The 18,675-nt window shown below is 49.5% G+C and overlaps 1 protein-coding gene across 3 annotated transcripts in view; it reads right to left on the minus strand.

Annotated features, from left to right (window-relative positions):
* Positions 1-7,742: 7,742 nt before the first annotated feature.
* Dym (dymeclin) overlaps positions 7,743-18,675 on the minus strand; it is a 279,741-nt gene continuing 268,808 nt past the window's right edge. For all 3 annotated transcript variants that reach the window (XM_032886079.1, XM_032886077.1, XM_032886080.1), the window contains one exon: positions 7,743-8,118. In XM_032886079.1, coding sequence (XP_032741970.1) covers positions 7,969-8,118 — 150 coding nt within the window. In that variant the 3' untranslated portion in view covers positions 7,743-7,968. The remainder of the gene's footprint in view (positions 8,119-18,675) is intronic.

The raw sequence follows: 18,675 nt of genomic DNA on the forward strand, positions 1-18,675 counted from the left end.
CTCAGAGAACTTACATGCTCTACACTGCCAGTGTCATCTCACTTACAAATGACCTAAGGCCCCAGAAGCCCAGAGCTCAGGAGGCCCCATGTAGTGGGCTTTCCTCTCAGGAGGCACTAGGAAGCCCAAGGTTTTACTGACCTGCAACCCAATCCACACAGACCCGGTTCTCCTCGAGCAGCGCCACCTGGCTGAGGTGGGAAACAGCACTCGAGCAGCAGATAGGTATTCATGGCAAAGTAGGCCCATAGGTATTCATGGCAAAGTAGGCCCTTGGTTCATCGGTGACTGCCCTCCAGTCATGGATGCTGAGTGCAGGGGACAGATCACAGGGCGCCTCCTCTTCCTGTCCACCATCCACACTGACCCAGAAAGGAAGAGTTTCCTGCTCAGGTAGACATGCTTACTGAGACACTACCAGCTTAACGAAGGCAGGTGGGAGGGGGTTCATCCACTGTGGGGGACAATTGATGGCTCTCATTATGCAGTGGCAAAGAATTCAGTCAAATGGCTGCCTCTTATTTAGGAAGGAAGGCCGGCGAGCACACACTACTCAGGTAGCAACAGGTTGGGCCTTGGGTTCATCTTTTTGGGGGGCAGGCATATGGGGGTGTCTGGAAGCTGGGAGCAGATGGAGTGGTACTTAAGTTCCTAGAGGTGGGAAGCACCCCATCTTGCTCTGCAGCCTCTGTTTCCCTCTTGGACCAGCCATGGAACCCCAGAACCCCAGAGCTGCACAGTTATGGTTTTAACAGACTTGCCAGACACAGGTGTCTGTTAGGCCAGCGTGACTGAAAGTGGCTGGCAAGGCCTCAGTGAGGTGAGTAGAGAAATAGCTTGATGGTAGGGAGCACCGGCTGTTCTTCCGGAGGACATGAATTCAATTCCCAGCATCCACATGGGTGCTCACAATTGTGTGCAACTAAGTCCCAGGCTGGCCTGGAATTCACTGTGTAGACCAGGCTAGCCTCAAGGGCAGAGATTCCCGTAACTCTGCTCCTAAACATTGGGATTAAATATATTCCCCATTATACCCAGTCTGAGACACTGTTACACACACAGAGAGACACACTCTCTCTCTCTCTCTCTCTCTCTCTCTCTCTCTCTCTCTCTCTCTCTCACACACACACACACACACACACACACACACACACACACACCCCAAACTCTAAAAACCAACCAACCGACAACATCAACAGAAATGTAAACAAAATAGAAATGGATTGGTCGTCAGTGTTGGAACCGTCCTACCACTATGTCTACCCACTGCAGCTACTGTCACAAGTGGGACATCTGAATACTGTCCTGCGTGAGTCAACGAAGGGGACTCATTTCAAACTTTCAAAGGGTTGAGCTTCGTAATGATTCAAAGCCAGGTTGCTCCCTTTTCGGAATGTACCCAGGAGGCTCTCTAGCTCGCTCCATGCTGGGTCAGAACCCTGTTTCTAAGCCTTTATTGTAAGCGTTGATACCCAGAGGCTGAGACCAGAAACCAGAGCCATCTGCCCAGACACTGGCCTGGAATTCAGAGGTTCCAGGCTTCAGGGACCAACATACTTTTGTACCATAAAAAACTTAGCACCCCCAAAAGATCTGCCCATGTAGATTATACCTATCAATACATTTATTTATAAATTAAACTGGCATAATGTTTAACTCATTAGACTATAACTGCAAGGAACCCATTGGTGTGATGGTGAAATCGTTCCACAAAGAATGATTTTAAGACAAATGAAGGCGTTCATGGGAAGGAAGGGGCTTCGCAAGCGTTCATGGGAAGGAAGGGGCCTCGCAAGTGTTCATGGGAAGGAAGGCGCATCGCTTTGCCTTTGCAAATCTCTCACATCCAGGCTGGTTTACTAGAAGACGTCTGGATTTTCTAGCCAGTTTTTTTTTTTTTTTTGGGTCTGGTCTGTTTCTGTATCTCGCTCCATGCAGCTTCTGGAAAATGTCACCAAAGCCTCTAAAGAATGAAAGTGAATCAGCCTAACATCTGATAATGGAGACAAAGGAGCCGACTCCAGGTCCTGGGTGGGCGGGCATTCGGAAAACAGCCAGACGCAGCAGACTACACTGGGACACTTAAAACTTATAAATAGTTTACTTCTGGAACTTTCTGTGACTGTTCCCAGGCAGAGGTAACTGGCGGCTGCAGGACCACTGGTTGTCATCTATTTATGTGTTCTTCTTGTGGTCGCCACTGGGACGTTTCCAGCCTTGAGCGGCAGATTCTACTGTCCGCACTGGTGAACCTCTCTCTCTGCACCCTTGTGAGCCCTTCTGGGGCATCTATGGAGTACGGGAAGTGCCCGGTCTCTGAATAGCTTCGACTCTAGTCAACAGTGCTGAGGTTTTCCGGTCTCCATTCCTGCACGCTCTACAGGAATTCCTTCTTGCTCCATGTTTGAACCAATGTGCGATGTTTTGGGTACCTAAACATTTTTTAAAATAAGGAGTTTGTTCATTTTGTTCAAATCTAAACACAGCTCTCCTGATGCAGGTGTGACCTATAAACAGCACACATATGTAACACGTGTAACACGTACACGATTGTGTTTCATGCCTACACCCATCACTGTGATCAAGACCATCTGTCTCCTTTGGAGTGTATGAGAGCGCTGGGGTTTAAGTGTGGCCTCTAAAACATGCTGAAATCTATCCGATTTTCTTTTTTGAGATGAGGTCTCACTATGAACCCCAGGCTGGCTTTGAACTTGTATCCCTCCTGCTTTCTGACACCCAGTTGCCAGCTCTCCTTGCATCACATCCTTTCTACTTTGATGGATCTTGTTATGGGATTCACCAAGCCTCGTCCTTTCAAACAACGTTCCACTTTGGTCCCATATCTTTTCTTTTGTGTCCTGTATCACTAGTGTCAGCCTTTTTCCTTTTCCTTTCCTTTCTCTTCCTTCCTTTTGTCCCCCAGAATGGGTCTCACTATGCAGTTTGGGTGTCCTAGCACTTATTTCCTATGGAGACCAGGCTGGCCTTGAACTCACAGTGAGAGAGGCAGCTGTGATGTTTAACCTTTGCTCTTCTCTAATACTCGTTTAGCAACACACATTTCCAAATACAGTTTTAGCTGCACCCCACCTGATTTTCTTCATTTGTTTTTTGCTTTGTTGTTTTTAATTTAAATTTGGGGAGGCAGGGTCTCACGAAAGGTGGCTTCAGATCTGCTATTTACCTGAGGGTGGCTTTGAACTTCTGCTCCTCTGATCTTAACATCCTGAATACTAGAATTACAGGCTCTTGTCCCCACAACTGGTTTTATATGGTGGTAGTGACCACCTCTCATGAGCTCTAGGCTAGTGATCACTATCTCCTGTCCTCTATTAACAGTCATTCATCTATCTATCTATCTATCTATCTATCTATCTATCTCATCTATCTATCTATCTATCTATCTATCTATCTATCTATCTATCTATCTATCTATCTATCTATTTATTGAAGGCTTCTTTTGTGTACAAATGTTCTGCCTGCATGTATTTGCACCACATGTGTGCTTGGTGCTAGTAGAGGTCAGAAGAGGACATTGACTCCCTTAGAACTGGAGTTACAGAGAGTGTTAGGGCATCTGAGTGGCTGCATGTATGTAAGTGCCTTTCGTGTAGCTCAGAAGACTGAGGGCATTGGGTGCTCTGGAACTGGAGTTATGACAACCGTGAACCACATCATATGAGTGCTGGGAATTGAACCCGGGTCCCTTGGAAGAGCAGCCAGTTCTTTTAACCATGGATCCATTCCTCCAGCCCCTTCTGTTGGTTGTACAGTTTTTATTATCGCTCCATTCAAAATGTTTCCAGTTTCTTTTGTGGCTTTACCTGTCTCGGCCCTCCCAATTTGCTTTACAGGTTCGTTCCTGAGCGATGCCTGATCTGTTCTTAAACACATCTAATGAATTATTCTCAAAATTCTACAATATCCAACTTTTTCTACCTGCAATGTTCTGCTCAGACGCTTGGCAATACATCTTGGTTTTAACAATGGTTTTTAAAAAATTTATGGTGTGTGTGTGTGTGTGTGTGTGTGTGTGTGTGTGTGAGAGAGAGAGAGAGAGAGAGAGAGAGAGAGAGAGAGACGGGTGTGTGTGTGTGAGAGAGAGAGAGAGAGAGAGAGTGTGTGTGTGTGAGAGAGAGAGAGAGAGACAGAGAGAGACAGAGACAGAGAGGGAGAGAGAGTGTGTGTGTGTGTGAGAGAGAGAGAGACATGTAGGGGTGTGTGTGTGTGTGTGTGTGTGTGAGAGAGAGAGAGAGAGAGAGAGAGAGAGAGAGAGACGTGTGTGTGTGTGTGTGTGTGTGTGTGTGTGTGTGTGTGTGGTGCTGGGAATGTGAACCCCTCTGCAGGAGCAGTAACCACCCATAACCACCCAGCCATCTCTCCGGCCAAGCGATTCTGCGTTTCGGACTCAGTGATCACAGCTGTGATCTGTGACTGACATACTTGGATCTCTTCTGGATGTTTGGCTTTTAATTCCAGTGAATCATTTGGTCTGGTCCCTGGAGACTGAGTTCCTTTTGGTTGTAGCGTGCGGGAAGAACTTGAAGTCTAGGGTTATGTTTGTTTCTTTCATAGGCTTGGTAGCAGGGGATATTGGTGACCTGCGTTCTCCTGCCCTCATGCAGCCTCAGATATTTAGCAACCCAGCTAATCCAGGAGGTTTAGTCTAGAGATGGCATTGGAAGAGTCAGTAAACCAAGCCATGTATCCAGTAACTTACAATATAGTTATAACTTACCAAATAGTTACAGAAGCTCCCGGAGGCATCTTAGGGCTACCAGGATAGTGACATCCCAAGTGCCCAGGGACTTCACACTCTGTTTCCTTTTTAAAAGATTATACTTTGTGAGTTTTATCTTCACGTATGTATATGTGACACGTGTGTTCAGAAGAGGGTATTGGATCTCCACGTACTAGAATTACAGAGGTTTGTGAACCATCATGTAGGTGATGGGGACTGAACCTGGGTCAGTAACACCAGTCTTCACAGCGAGCCATTTCTCCAGCCTCAGTCCCTGTTTTACGCATGGCCAGTGTCGGGTATCCCAAGGATAGTGAACTCAATAGACTGTGATGGGCTGTTTACCAAGGATAGCATACTCAGTAGACTGTGATGGGCTGTTTACTAGCTCTTGTATCTGAGTTCTTACATGGTGATATAACACCAGGTCAGGTGCTGGGAGATGAACTTCTGGGGAACCTTCCTTCCTTGCTTTGGGGGAGGGGGTCTTTTTATTTTTTTGCTATTTTGAGGCAGGGTCATTCCATGTGGCCCTGGCTCCTGGCTTTCCTGGAACTCTCTGTGTGGTGTGCAGTGCCACCACCACACAATGATGGTTCTTCCGTGCCCCGGCTCTGAGCTGAGTCAGTATCTCACTGTGTAGCCCTGTCCCAGTCTTGAACTAACAGATGCTCATTTGCCTTTGTCTCCTGGGATTAAGGATGTGCACAACCATCCTGCTGCAACAACTGTTTACCTCAGGAATAATCAGATGCTTATTTCTGTCCTATGTAAAAACAGAGGTCAGTTCTTACCGTTTCATTCTCTCTCTCTCTCTCTCTCTCTGACTGTCTTCTGTATATATATCATGAGCATGTCTGGCACCCACATAAGTCAGAAGAGGATGTTGGATCCTGCAACTCAGTAGCAGATGGTTGTAGGTGCCGGGAACTGAACCCTGATTCTCTGCAGGAGCAGTAAGTACTTTTAATGGCTGAGACATTTACTCAGTCCCTGACACCTTTTAAACATTTGACAATTCTGAACAAATTGATATTTAAATTCAAGCACAATCCAGCTTATTGCTCAAGTCTCTCGCCTGTGATCAACCTGTCCTTTGGCAGGGGTTAGAAAGAGATCCAATGACTGCAGAACTGAGGCAGGCCATGACACAGCTGGGAACCTCGGTCTAGTGGAGCACCGGGTGGGTGGTGAGCTCTTAGGCCACCGAGCCCTTGAGCTAGAAGAGGGGGTCAGTAGGAGGCAAGCACCTGGGGGTGGGGGGCACAGGGCACTTGGAGCCAAGAGGCCAGGGCAGAGTCTTTGTAGGTAGTGTGCCCCCATCACATCGATGGGCTGTGGGGATTGTGATTCCTGTTACAGAAACTATTAGTCTGTAACTGATGCCTCACGTCCCCGCTTAGTCCCTAGACTACCAAAGAAGTAGACGTCTCACATGATACACTTTTTGTTTTGTTTTGTCTTGCTACAGGAAAGAGAAGCAAATTAGAACGCACTGAAAACAAACGAAAGCTGTCAATCATTTCCCTAGGTAGGAGACACCATTATCATTGCCTGAAAGGCTGACTAGGCCACTCCACCTCGAGATGCCTTGCTCTTAAGGCGGGACTGAGAAGTCAGCGCCAGGGGGAAAGCCCTGTACTGGTGATCACAAGGGAGTTGTAGCATGAGAGTCCCAGCCATCCCTGGGGAAGTGGTATCTGGAGGCAGCAGGTGGATGGGGGCCCTGGCTCCTGTACCTACCTACCCAGAGAAGGGCCCCAATTTCATCTACTCCAGAAGGATCAGGGAGCTGCCCCACCCCCTGAGAACCGGGGAAAGAGGCTCAGTTTGGCTCACTCAGGGGGAACCACCCATGGGATATGCATGAGGTGCAAACTGTGATGACTCTGCCCTCAGCCGGGGGAATGGGGACAGATGGAGGGGCCAAGGAGACCAAGGGGGTGAACAGAGATGGATACACTGCAACTTGGAACGCACAGTGTGGAACCTCAGACCCTGCAGCTCTGCTCAGCACAGCCTTGGGGGTGTGGGACCAAATTCATGGCCCCAAAACATTTTTCAAAGTCGGAAGCGAGGAGAAAAACACATTTTTCATCTGGCATGGAATACTGTCTTAATAATTGACTTGGTTGAAGGAAAAAGGTTGCTTTTCAAATTAAGCTTTCCCTAATGAGTAATATGGAGTGGATAAACTTAATTTGGCTTGATGCCGACAGAATTCCTGTTACAGCTCAGAGATCAACCCTTCAAAAAAGAATTATTTAACCTCTTTGGGGAAGGTCTGTGTCATGTTGGCATAGAGTGTTTGTGGAATTTTGTGCTGATGAGAGGTTTGCAAACATGTATATACATGCACGCACATACATGCACATGCATACATACATGCACATAGACACATAAGAGAAGTTACACAAGTGACTAAAACAAACATTTTCAATATTTGAGAAGTAGAAAAAAGAAAATGTGTAGGCTGGGTGTGGTGGCTCAAACCTGTAATCCCTGCACTCAGAGGAGGTTGGGACAGAAGGACTGCTGTGCGTTCTAGGCCAGCCTAGGCTCCTTAGTGAGTTTCAGTTCAGCAAGGGCTACACTGTGAGGACATGCCTCAAGAACAAAAGCAGGGCCACGGAGCTGGCTCAGTGGTTACGTCCCCTGCCGCTCTTACAGAGGACCTGGGCTCCATTCCCAGCACCTACAGGACAGCTTACAACTGCCTGTAACTCCAGTTCCTGTCTGACACCCTCTTCTGTCTTCTGTGGGCACTCCGCATGCATGTGGTATGTGTACACACACACACACACACACACACACACACACACACACACACACGCAAAACCTCATACACACAGAAAAATAAAGATAAATCTAAAAAGAATAGTAATTTTTAAAAGGGGGGAATGCTTTTCTCCTGTTGACGTGTTTGTTATGTGCCTAAGGCCAGTATCTTGGGGCAGCTCTAGATTTTGGGCTTAGAAGTTTAAGTGTAAGTCGCATGTTGAACAGCATGTTTTCCGTTTATTTCTGTGCTCGCCCTTGCAGTACAATCAAAGCTCAGTGGACTACGCTAACTGAGAAGTCTCTCGACAGTCACAGTGTGTGAGGGAAGCAGGCTGTGTGACCCTCCGTGGCAGAAGACACACCGGGCGTGCGGTCCGTCTGCTCTGCTCCTGGACGTGAAGTAGCTAGCAGCTGGGCTGGGGTAGGCATGGCCGTGTCCTGCTTCAGTCCGAGTCCATGGCAAACAGTTGGATGTCCTGTGGGTTCCAGTACAGGCCGACTGCCGAGTTGTAGACCAGAGACCAGACGTACGGGATGAAGAACTCCTCCGGCTGCTCTTCCTCCACGTATTTGAATTTCAGTTCTGGAAATTTCTGCAATGAGAACAAGATGGCTTCATGTAGGAGCAAAAGCAGTGGTGTGTGTCCAGCGAGTCCCTCCCCTCAGTGCTCACAGCTAGGAATACAGGCCTTTCACAATTTCCACTGTCAAGTGGCTTCTGGGTTGGGAGAATGTAACTCTCCCGCTGTGTTGGCCAGGTTTATGTCAGTCTGACATAAGCTAAAGTCATCTGAGAGGAGGAATCCCAAGTGAAAAACTGTCTCCATAAGACCAGGCTATGGCAAGCCTGTAGGGCAGTTTCCTAATCAGTGATTGATGGGGAGGGTCCTGCCCATTGTGGGCGGGGCCATCCCTGGGTTTTATAAGAAAGCAGGCTGGGCAAGCCACGGGGAGCCAGTCAGTAAGCAGCACCCTCCATGACTTCTGCATCAGCTCCTGCTTCCAGGTTCCTGCTCTGTCTTTTGAGTTCCTGTCCTCAACTGTTGTACGGAAGTGCGAGTGAAACAAACCCTGTCCTCCCCAGGTTGCTTTGGTCATGGTGTCTCATTGCAGCAACAGTGACCTGACTAAGATGATGGCTGGCTTGCTGAGGAGGGACCTGAAGGAGGCGGGATAAAGAGACAGGTCTCTGCTGGGTGGCCGACACGCTGTACCCTCTCTCCTGCTCAGGGCCAAAGCCCGGCTCCTCTTGAGAGATTCTGTCTTGAGAAGTGGGTTATTTTGGAGGTGAGACTCTTCCCTCAAACATTCTTAACCTTCTTCAGGTTGTATAAAGTTCTCTGAGACATACAGACTTTCGGTGTGGGCAGGTACTTGTGTGAGTGGCTCTGTTACTCCAGCTGTGTGATAAATTGCTAACGATTAAGTGGTATTTATTTATTTATTTATTTATTTATTGAAAATCCTGAACCATGAACTAAAGAGGGAAGTTTGCCATCACTAGGAAGTATCTGGCTCTCTGTCTGGCCTCAGCTTCATCCTACTGGAGACTGAAAGGCTGAAGTCCTTCTTAGGGCTGTGGGAGGCTCAGGGCTGGCTCTGTATATCCCCTAGGGCCTTGGCACATTCTCCATGGCTGTGAGCAGGCAGGTAGTGGCCTGAGGTAGCACTCACCATTGTACCTCAGCATCAGGACTCAGCTTCTAGCTCGAATGTTATCCCTGACCTCCTAATCTACCTAGGACAGAGGCAACTTCTCCCTGCAGCCCGAGGAGCAGCTGGGGCCTACTAAAAGCCTTTAGCCTTTTCCCCCAGCCAAGGAGGTTCCATGTGGTAATCTCTGTTACAGGCAGCGTTGGGAGAGCAAGGACAAGCCAGGGCGGAAGGCTGAAGCAGAGGTCTGAAAGAGGAGGTAACAAGGCACCGGCTTGCACCCATAGCCACATGTGTGCCCTGTGCTCAGGCTCAGAGGCTGGTGCCTGCTGTAGCTGCATCCCAGAGTACTAGGAGGTGTTCAAAGCTCACTGTATTAGTGAGCTAATCTCCATGCACTGAGCACTAAGCTTGCCCTAGTCTCACAGACAGATAGGAGAGCTCTACCGTCTCCCTGAATCTTATCACAGAGCACATTTGTTTACTCTGGTGTCTGCTGCTTGGTGCCAGGAGGCCTGTGTGGGCTGAGGCCTGGAGTGTAGCAGTTCCTGTTGGCACAGGAAGTACACATTCATGGAAGGAGAGACAAACAGCAGTGGGGACAACAATGAACATTTCACCCAAGGAGTGGGAAGGGGGAGATGCTACGGGGCCTGCCGTGGTGGCATGTCCAGAAGGGGAAGCAAACCCTTAGTGGGCAGCGAGTGTGAGTCCCAAGGCGAGGGACTATGTTGATGAGTCTACAAGGCAGCAGGGAGTGTCCGCACTAGTAAGCAGTGTCCAAAGATACAGACTGTGGGCTAACTAAGGTCTTGGGAGTCTTGGAGGATCTGAAGAAGAGTCAGGCTAGAGAGAATGCCCTTATCACTACCCTCCATCCCAGTGTGGGAGACAAAGTTTGTGGTTTCCAGTGAGGTGCAAACTTTGGTCTGAAATTAAATGGCGTTCACTGGGAGATTCCACGATTCAGGAAAGGAAGGTTTGGGTAGACAAGGTGCACGTAAACACATACACACACATACACACACACACTCACACACACAATTCCTACAACGTGTGTGTGCGTGTGTGTGTATGTATGTGTGTGTGTGCGTGTGCGTGTGTGTATGAGTCAGAATAATGCAGACTGAAAACACCCATGTGTCAGATCCCCAGGGTTTCAGAATGATCAAAGAGGGACAGAGTCAAACAGAGTTAAATTATCTTGTGGCTGGGGAAGTTCTGAGTTACATTTTGGAAATCCAGAATGTTCTTAAAGAGGAAGGTCCCTGGCCTTCGAAGTCACGAGCACACATCACAGGCAGTTGTTCTACAGGCTGTGCTGCAGTACAGACGGCTCTCACTGTTTGGCCCCAGAGTGTCTGTCATGTGAGTGTGGACAAGGACCAACCATCGCAGAGGCATCTGTAGCAGAGGGCACAGCAAGAAGTGGTCCTCACTCTACGAAACCTTCAAAGATTGCTCCCAGCACAGCCTTGCACCAGAGAGCACAACAGTCTGCCGAGAAACCCTAACAGAAGGGTCACCCGGGGGCTGGAGAGATGGCTCAATGGTTAAGAGCACTGCACTGCTCTTCCAGAGGTCCTGAGTTCAATTCCCAGCAACCACATGGTGGCTCACAACCGTCTGTAATGGGATCTGATGCCCTCTTCAGTGTACTTATATAATTAATAAAATTATATATATAAAAAAAAAAAAAAAGAAGGGTCACCCGGGGTCAGCAGGCTCCGTGCTTCCCTCAGGGACACACAGCCTGTTGGGTGGAGTGAGGCTAAGAGCCCCCATCTGACCGACTGGAGTTTAGACGCTCTACTACTGCGGTCAGCTGCAGTTCTCTGAGGCACCACTGAGGATGAGCTCTGGGCAGCACACTGCTCTCCTTAAACGCCCTGCATTTCTGTGTGGCAATGAAGCCATTAAGGAGCATGGGTCTTTGTTGTTAGAATTAAAAAAACTGACGTGGTGGCACACACCTTTAATTCCAGCACCGAGGAGGTAGAGGCAGGTAGAAAACTCTGTGGGTTCTAAGGCCAGCCAGGGCTACAAAGAGAGACCCTGTTTAAAAACAAAACAAACCAACCAAACGACTCAAGGGGGTGGGGCTTTTTCTCCACACAGTGCCATGTCAGGAGAGGTTTCTGAGACGGTCTTGATGGGACCAGAGGCGACCTCTGTGAGCCCATTATCTGTGTCTGAGGAGGCTGGAACTGTTCACACAGGACCCACTTCAAGGAAGGCAAGAGCTGTTACTAAGCTATCGGCTGTCACCAAATGCACCCACCCTCACAGCGCTGGGAAATCCTTGTGACTGTCCTGAAGGCTGTGAGGCAAACAGAGTGCTGAAGTCTGGAGGCTGTGGAAATGAGAAGGAGCGGCCGGCATCCCTGGGTGGTCTGTCATATCAACAGCTACAAACTGGAACCCATCGCACCCTCAACAAAGGTACAAGGTGGGGCCTGTGCGTCTCATCCGAAGAAAATGATTCAGCCAGGAACAGCCAAGGCTCCCACGTACCATGTACAGCCTTCACTATCACTGGGCGTCCAGTGCACCCTGGGGATATAACACTATGGCGCTCATGAGGACAAACTGCCAATGGCAGATATGGGTAATTTTATAATGAAGTTATTACTCAGGTTGAACAATGGTTATCGCAGCAGAAGGTCTCCACGATAATTTAGTAATTATTCCCAGCGCTAGAGAGGCAGAGGAAGGAAGAGCTCTGTGTATTTCAGACCATCCTGGTCTATATAGTGAGTCCCAGGCCAGCTAGGCTACAAAGGAAAGGCGACTCGACCTACTTCGGCAATTCTGAGACTAAGGCAAGGCCGTTTCTAGCTAACAGGATTGGTTTCATTAACAGGCATATTAAAATGTCTTTTAGGTACTCGTGTAATCTCTGAAGCAATGAGAAAAACTATTCAGAAGACATTATTTAAACCCTCCCCTCCCCTCCTCTCCCTGCTTCTCTGACTTCTCTCCTCCTCCCTTCTTTTATAGGTATTTCCCAATGCGTAATAAGCACGGGACTAAAGGCACGGCTGTGGCTACAGAGTGCCCCAACTCAGTTTATGAGGAAGTCTGCCTTTGTTAGTTGTGACTCTGGAAGTCTCGTCCCCTACTCAGCCTCGGGCTCTTAGGATACAGTCTAGCACCATTCGCTGAGGTTTTGCATTTAACTGTCTGGACTTCCCAGCTGAGCGCTCAAATGGGGTAAGCCATGTGATGACAGGGAGGCCTTGCAGAATGTCTGACACGGAAGGGGCCATCAGAGAATGCTGGCAGTTGTCACTGACAGTACAATGACAAATAAGAGACCAGGAATACTGGGACGGATGCAAGTCCGTTTCTCCTCTGCTCCTTACCGAGGTGGGCACCTGGCCTCCCTGCATAGAAGCTAGGAAGGAGTGCTGAGCTCCAAACACAGGCTTAGGCCACGGACATTTCTAGGGAACAAAGACTAGTCACTGAGAGGACATGGACTCGGCCTTCCCTCAGAAGCAGGCAGGTGGGAAGAAAGAGTGACCCTGAGGCAGGTTTACAGTTACAGTAATGTGACAGGTCGTTCCTACCATGTATGTGAAATGGGGGCCATGACACAGGTACTCATGAGTATGTGACACCTCCAGCAACATTCAAGGTGGAGCTGGGGTGGGAAGGAACAAGTTCTCTGAGCTGCACGGGACTGGACAGATGGGGCTGGATCAAGGGAGGAGCCTGCAGGGACAGCCCAAGAGATGGGATGTGACATTGGCTGGCATATATATATATATATATATATATGACACTAGCACATGTATATACTCACGCACACAGGCACACACATACAGACACACACAAATACAGGCACACAGCCACAGCCACAACACAGGATACACATACAGGACACAGCCAGACACATACACACAAACACACACTGACATGCACATACACGCTCACGTGCACACAAGACACATAGACACTATAACTATACACACACACAGGCACACACACAGATGATACACATGCAGGTACACATATGCACATACAGGCACACACACACAAGCACACACATGCATACACACAGACACACGCACACACACATGCATACATGCACACACACACCTTTACCATGAGCACCTTACTGAAGACAGACATGGCAGCCCCAGCTGGCAGACTTAGTCTTCTCAGCTCTCATTGGTGCAGATCCTGTTTTTTTGAATTATTTCATATGTAACCAAGCATCTGGCCTGTTATGGACACTTATTTGCTGAACTGGATGAACAAAGGACTTCATATCCACACAATAATCATGTGTCAGGTCTTAAACTACTGTACAGAAAGAGAAGTGAAGAAGTTGGGTAACCTGCCCAGAGGCCACAGACAGCAGAGGGACTCTTCCAGTGTAGCCTCTCAAACCAAGGATTGGGGTGTCCATCCTCCACACATCTATAGCTAGGGTGGATGTAAGGTTTCCAGGCCTTCCAGGAAATGTTCTTCAATGGTCTCACTCAACCTGGTGCCTGGGTGTCTCACTATGACATGCAGGGGCTGCACTCTGGCAGCCCAGGTTGGGGCCAGGAAAGCAAGCTGGGCGTTTAGGGTGTTTCTCTGGGACTTCGGTTTCTCGGCTTGTGTACAACGTGGGACTTAGGAGTTCCTTTCAATTCTGACCATCTGTTAGATGACTCCATTCCCGGCCAGGCTTGCTGACCCCAATGCGACTTTAAAGTCAAGCAGGCGCAGGATTCATGCAGCTGGCCTTCTCGGCAGATACCTCTGTCCTGGGTGTTCAACTGTCGGTCTTCAAGGGCAATTCTCCCAATTGTCTGAGTCCTAGACGGTATCGAGCTGTTGTTAAGTAACTAAGTGAGTGGCCTACAGGGTTTGGGCCCTGCCTGCTGTCTGGTGAAGATTTATTTGATCATTTTACAGACAGTGTTTGCAAGCTGTAGTCTACTGGGTGTGTACCACGGGGAAGTAGAAGGCAGAGACAGAACAATATGACAATGTAAACACATTGCCACTGCGGGAAAAGCCTGCTGGACGCAACACACATGGCTCCAAGACACAGACAGTATAGTGCTCTCTCTCTCTCTCTCTCTCTCTCTCTGTATGTGTCTGTTTGTCTGTCTGTTGTCCTCCTTGAGTGAGTGACTGAACTGTGAGCTGTTATTTTCCGGGTTCTTTCTGGAATCCTCCGCAGCAGGTCACTTACATGGTTCATAAAGGACGGTGGCACAAATAGCAAGGTAAACGGAGGCCTGTTTTCCAGACTGGTGGCGTGAGGCGGACAGCTGAAAGCAGGAGGCCAAGTCCCGTCTATGGGCGAGGTATCTGTAAGCCTAGCTGACTGAGGACTCTGAAAGAGCAGTTAACAGGCAAACGGTGGAGTTTTCAAAACGCCACTCAGCAGGCGATGCACGTGTAACGGCTACGTGAGCTGGGCCTGCACCACACTTTCCATCCCCACCACCACAACCTGTCTGTCTGGTTAGCTACAGAGCCTTGAACAGACATCCTCAAGACCACGTGCTTCTATGAGACATCTCAAGAGCCAAGGAAAAGAAAGACAAAGGGTTTTGTTTAGAGCTAAGGACACCAGGATACATTGTCAGGATGCAGTCCAAGAAATGTCAAGTCTGAAGGTAATAACAACCCAGAGAGAGCCATCCTTCCCTGTGCAAACCTATGACGAACAATAATGCCATCCTGTGGGGCTGAGGGACGCCTAGCTTCCTCACCAGGGGCGCCTCCATCCCTGACAAAAAGCTACATGGCAGCTTTGGGCCAGCTGTGGGCTAGTCCCAGCTCTGATGGATGTCAGCCCGGTGCTTCATGGTCCCCTCACTTACTCTGCTTCTCTGGCCCTTCTCAGGCCCCCACTGTGGCTCCTGCCAGGGACTTTTGGGTTACTGTGTCCGAGGATCACCGGTGTTCTGAGAAGGGATGGGTGCTGGAGAGGGACAAGGGAACTGCCAGGTAAGAGCCCTGGCGTTCACACCTCTCTTCAAGATCCTTGGCCTGTGGCTTGGTTCTGAAACTAGAGAAAACCCATCTCCGAAGCTTGAAGCTTGGTCTTTGTCCAAAACCACTTACAACAATCCTGTTGTTTTAAATTTTGGAGCCAGAGGTAATGTTAGACTCTCAAGTGGGCCGGAACTCTTTTTTTTATCAGCTCCAGTGAAATCAACCTACCACAGTGGGACGTCCGGACCCTCAGCTCTGCGACAAAGCAGAAGTCTGAGGTGGCAGTGAGACTTGGATATAGCTGGCAGACCCAGAGCCTACAGCCTGTCTCTGTTGTCAGTCATGTGATCCGGTGAAAACCCACAGGAAGTCAGTGAGCAGACGTAGGGTACAACTGTAATAATTTTATTACCACAGACGTTCGGTGAGATTTCCAGTTTCCACCTCAAGTCTACACTGATAGCATCAGACACCCAGCAAGCACCTGGCAAGGCCCCAGGAAGTTAATGCAGTTTACAATCAAACGGCTACTCAGCACGCTGAAACGAGTTTCGGAGTTTCCTGAACATAGTAAGTGGCTTAGACAGTAGATGGTGGCCGCTGGGCCCAAGGCAGCCAAAACTGGCTGGCAGCTGTGTGGCCTTGGACCGACCGGGCGAGTCGCTGTTGACGGGGCTGGTTTATGGTGCCTGTTCAGTGGAAAAGCGGCCTCATGAGCCTGCCACAGGACAGCAAAGGAAACGGTTACCTGTGAAGTTCACAGATGCACTACGGGATGTGGGGGCTCTATAGCCTCCTGTGACGCCCTGTGTGAGACCATCTGGTTGTGCCTTCTCCCCTTCCTCTACTGTTACCCAACGATCACGCCTGGGCACTGCATCTGGGGCTGTAGAGGAAGGGGAGTCATGCTCTGTGCAGACCTGTGGACTTCAGCAGCAGTCACGGGGGCTGGCGGGGCATGGCAAGAAGGAAGAGGAGACCCTGGGGGACTCTGGTTGGTCCTGCCTCACACGGGGGGGGGGGGCAGACGAGCTGGGCTGGGCAGATGGGAGAGCAGTGAACCGACACACTCGGAGGCACCGGTGATGCCATCAACCCACCAGATTCTTGGCCGAGCAAATGAAAGAATGAGTTGCACATGTGTCAAGATGCAGCCACCAGCAGCAGGAGGACAAACACTAAGTCCTCTGGGAGTAAGCCAGCAGGCACAGCCCTCGAAGCTCAGAAAGGGCTTCACCACCTGAGGGTCTCCAGTGAGCCTGTCAGCTGTTCTCACACGGTCTCTGGCTCTCAGGAAGAGCGAAGGATCTATTCCTGGCACTCGCACGCTGACCAGAAAATTGCTGTTGTTGTTGTTGTTATTGTTTGATAACACTTTCATTTTTAGAAATGCATTTATTATCCTAGTTTTTGATATTACATTAAATTATGACATTCTCACACATGTACACAGTGTACTTTCTAGCCAGAACTTGAGGCTCAATGAGTGAGGCCTGAGAAAGCATCCCCTCTGGGACCTTCTCTAAAGGCAGAGGCCCAAGGGCAGGAGAGAGGCTTTTCTTTGTCTTCGGTTCTGAATGTCTCATTTCTGAGTGCCTGTGGGTGCCTGGAGCAGAAAGAGGGTAGGCCCCGTGACTGTTGGGGCAGAGTGGAACTGGCTGGTACCGGGTGGCCAGCAGCTAGAGACGAGGCAAAAAAGCAGCTGCACATGCATCCCCGAGAGCCTGGTGTGCACGGCAGGGAGAGGACAGTTCTTTACCACAGGGCACTTGGAGGGGTAGCTAAAGCGGCCCCTCACTGGCTCACTGGCTCCTGAGAGGGAGATATGGCCAGGGTATTCCAGCTCAGAGGCTGCAGGGAGAACACTTTAGAGGTACACAGGACAGAAGTTTCTGCAACACCCGTGTCACAAGCTGGCCCAAAGGGAGCCCAGGAACAACCACAGTGTGCCTTGTCTTCTGAGGGGTGCTTATCACAGGAAGGAACCCAATGCTTGGATGGAAGTGGGGAGGGAGGGGCTTGCAGGAAGTTGATGTGGTGTGACTGAAAGACAGAAAGTGCACCAGGTAACCACACACCCAACACATGCGCCCCTAGTACCTAAGAGCATGGGGCTCAGTGAGCAAATGACAAACACGGGAGTGGGACTTATTAGTGAACAAATCAGAGTCACTCACAAGGGCTGGAGATGGCTCAGTGGTTAAGAGCACTGAATGCTCTTACAGAGGACCTAGGTTTGGTTCCCACCATCCATGTGGCCGTTCACAGTCACCTGCAACTCCAGTTCTAAGGGATCTGATATCTTCCCCTAGCCTCCACGGGCACGAGGCATACACGTAGTGCTCAGACACACGTGTGGGCAAAATACTCACACCCATGAAATACAGGCTTGGAAAGGGTCCCGAACACTGGGAGAGTTGGTGGGCAGTGGCCTGGAGCCATCTGTGACCAAGTGAGCCTTATGAAGCTGTGGCACCAATCACCGCCATGACTGTGCCACTGGAAGACCCTCCCCTCAGACGATGGCCACAGTATGAAGGGCGATGCCACACTGCACATGGCTCTCACTTGTCTTACAGACGCACCAGTTACGAAGCTCAGGGGACAGGGTGAGGCACGGCGTGCGGAATGAGGGATCCCATTCTCAGTGACCTCTCGGATTCCCGCTCAGGTTGCAGTGTGGGTAAAAACAGGTGACCCAGGGCTCAGACGTACGCCCCCACTGCTTATCTGCAGTCATCTGTCTGCACGCTATTTTTCTAGACTAATTTGTGGAGTGAAGAATTAGAAGCAGGCTCTGATTCATATTTAGATAAATTCATGAAAAATAAGGAACTCTGCCATATTTGAGACGTGTGTACAGGAAGCTACTCGTTAAGGGATGTGCAGCGGACGATGGGACAAGGACAGACAGAAGGCTGTGGTGGAGGCTGGGTACTGTTATCAGGTGGGGAGCCAGCCTTTGCCGTGTATGTCGCAGAGGTATTTGGAAAGGGAATTCCTGCTAAGACAGTCTGAGATAAGACGCTGTCTCTCGTTCTTAGGCGTTAGCTTCTCTGAACAGTCTTTGGGTTTAAGTGGTAAGGAAATCTGATGGTCTCTAAGTTCCCATAGGAGCCTCCTCACTGCTAGCAATCCTGTCTTGGTTATTCTTTAGCAAGAAGAAGTGAAGCATTCCTCAGTGTCCATCTCAGCAGGGGACTGTCCTCTGCTCACAGGAGGAACAGCCTGCTCTGGCAGAATGTGGAAAGCTTCCTGGATGCTAAGCCAGTGATGCCTCTTCAATACGTGAAGAGACAATCACGCCGACCCCCACTTTTGGATGTGTGTGAGCTGTGGATGGAGCCTGCAGCACAATGAATGCCAGCCAAGCTCTGTCACTAACCCACAATTTTTGGGGGGCATGGATAGGCTTCTGAGATGTGTCTCACTCTGTAGCCTCGACTGGTCAGAAACTCTGTGTGTAGCTCAGGGTAGCCTTGAACTTGTGGCCATCTTACTGTCTTAGCCTGCTTAGAACTAGAATTAAATGTATGAGCCACCATTCA

Source organism: Rattus rattus, chromosome 15, assembly GCF_011064425.1.
Source record: "Rattus rattus isolate New Zealand chromosome 15, Rrattus_CSIRO_v1, whole genome shotgun sequence".
Classification (NCBI taxonomy): domain Eukaryota; kingdom Metazoa; phylum Chordata; class Mammalia; order Rodentia; family Muridae; genus Rattus; species Rattus rattus.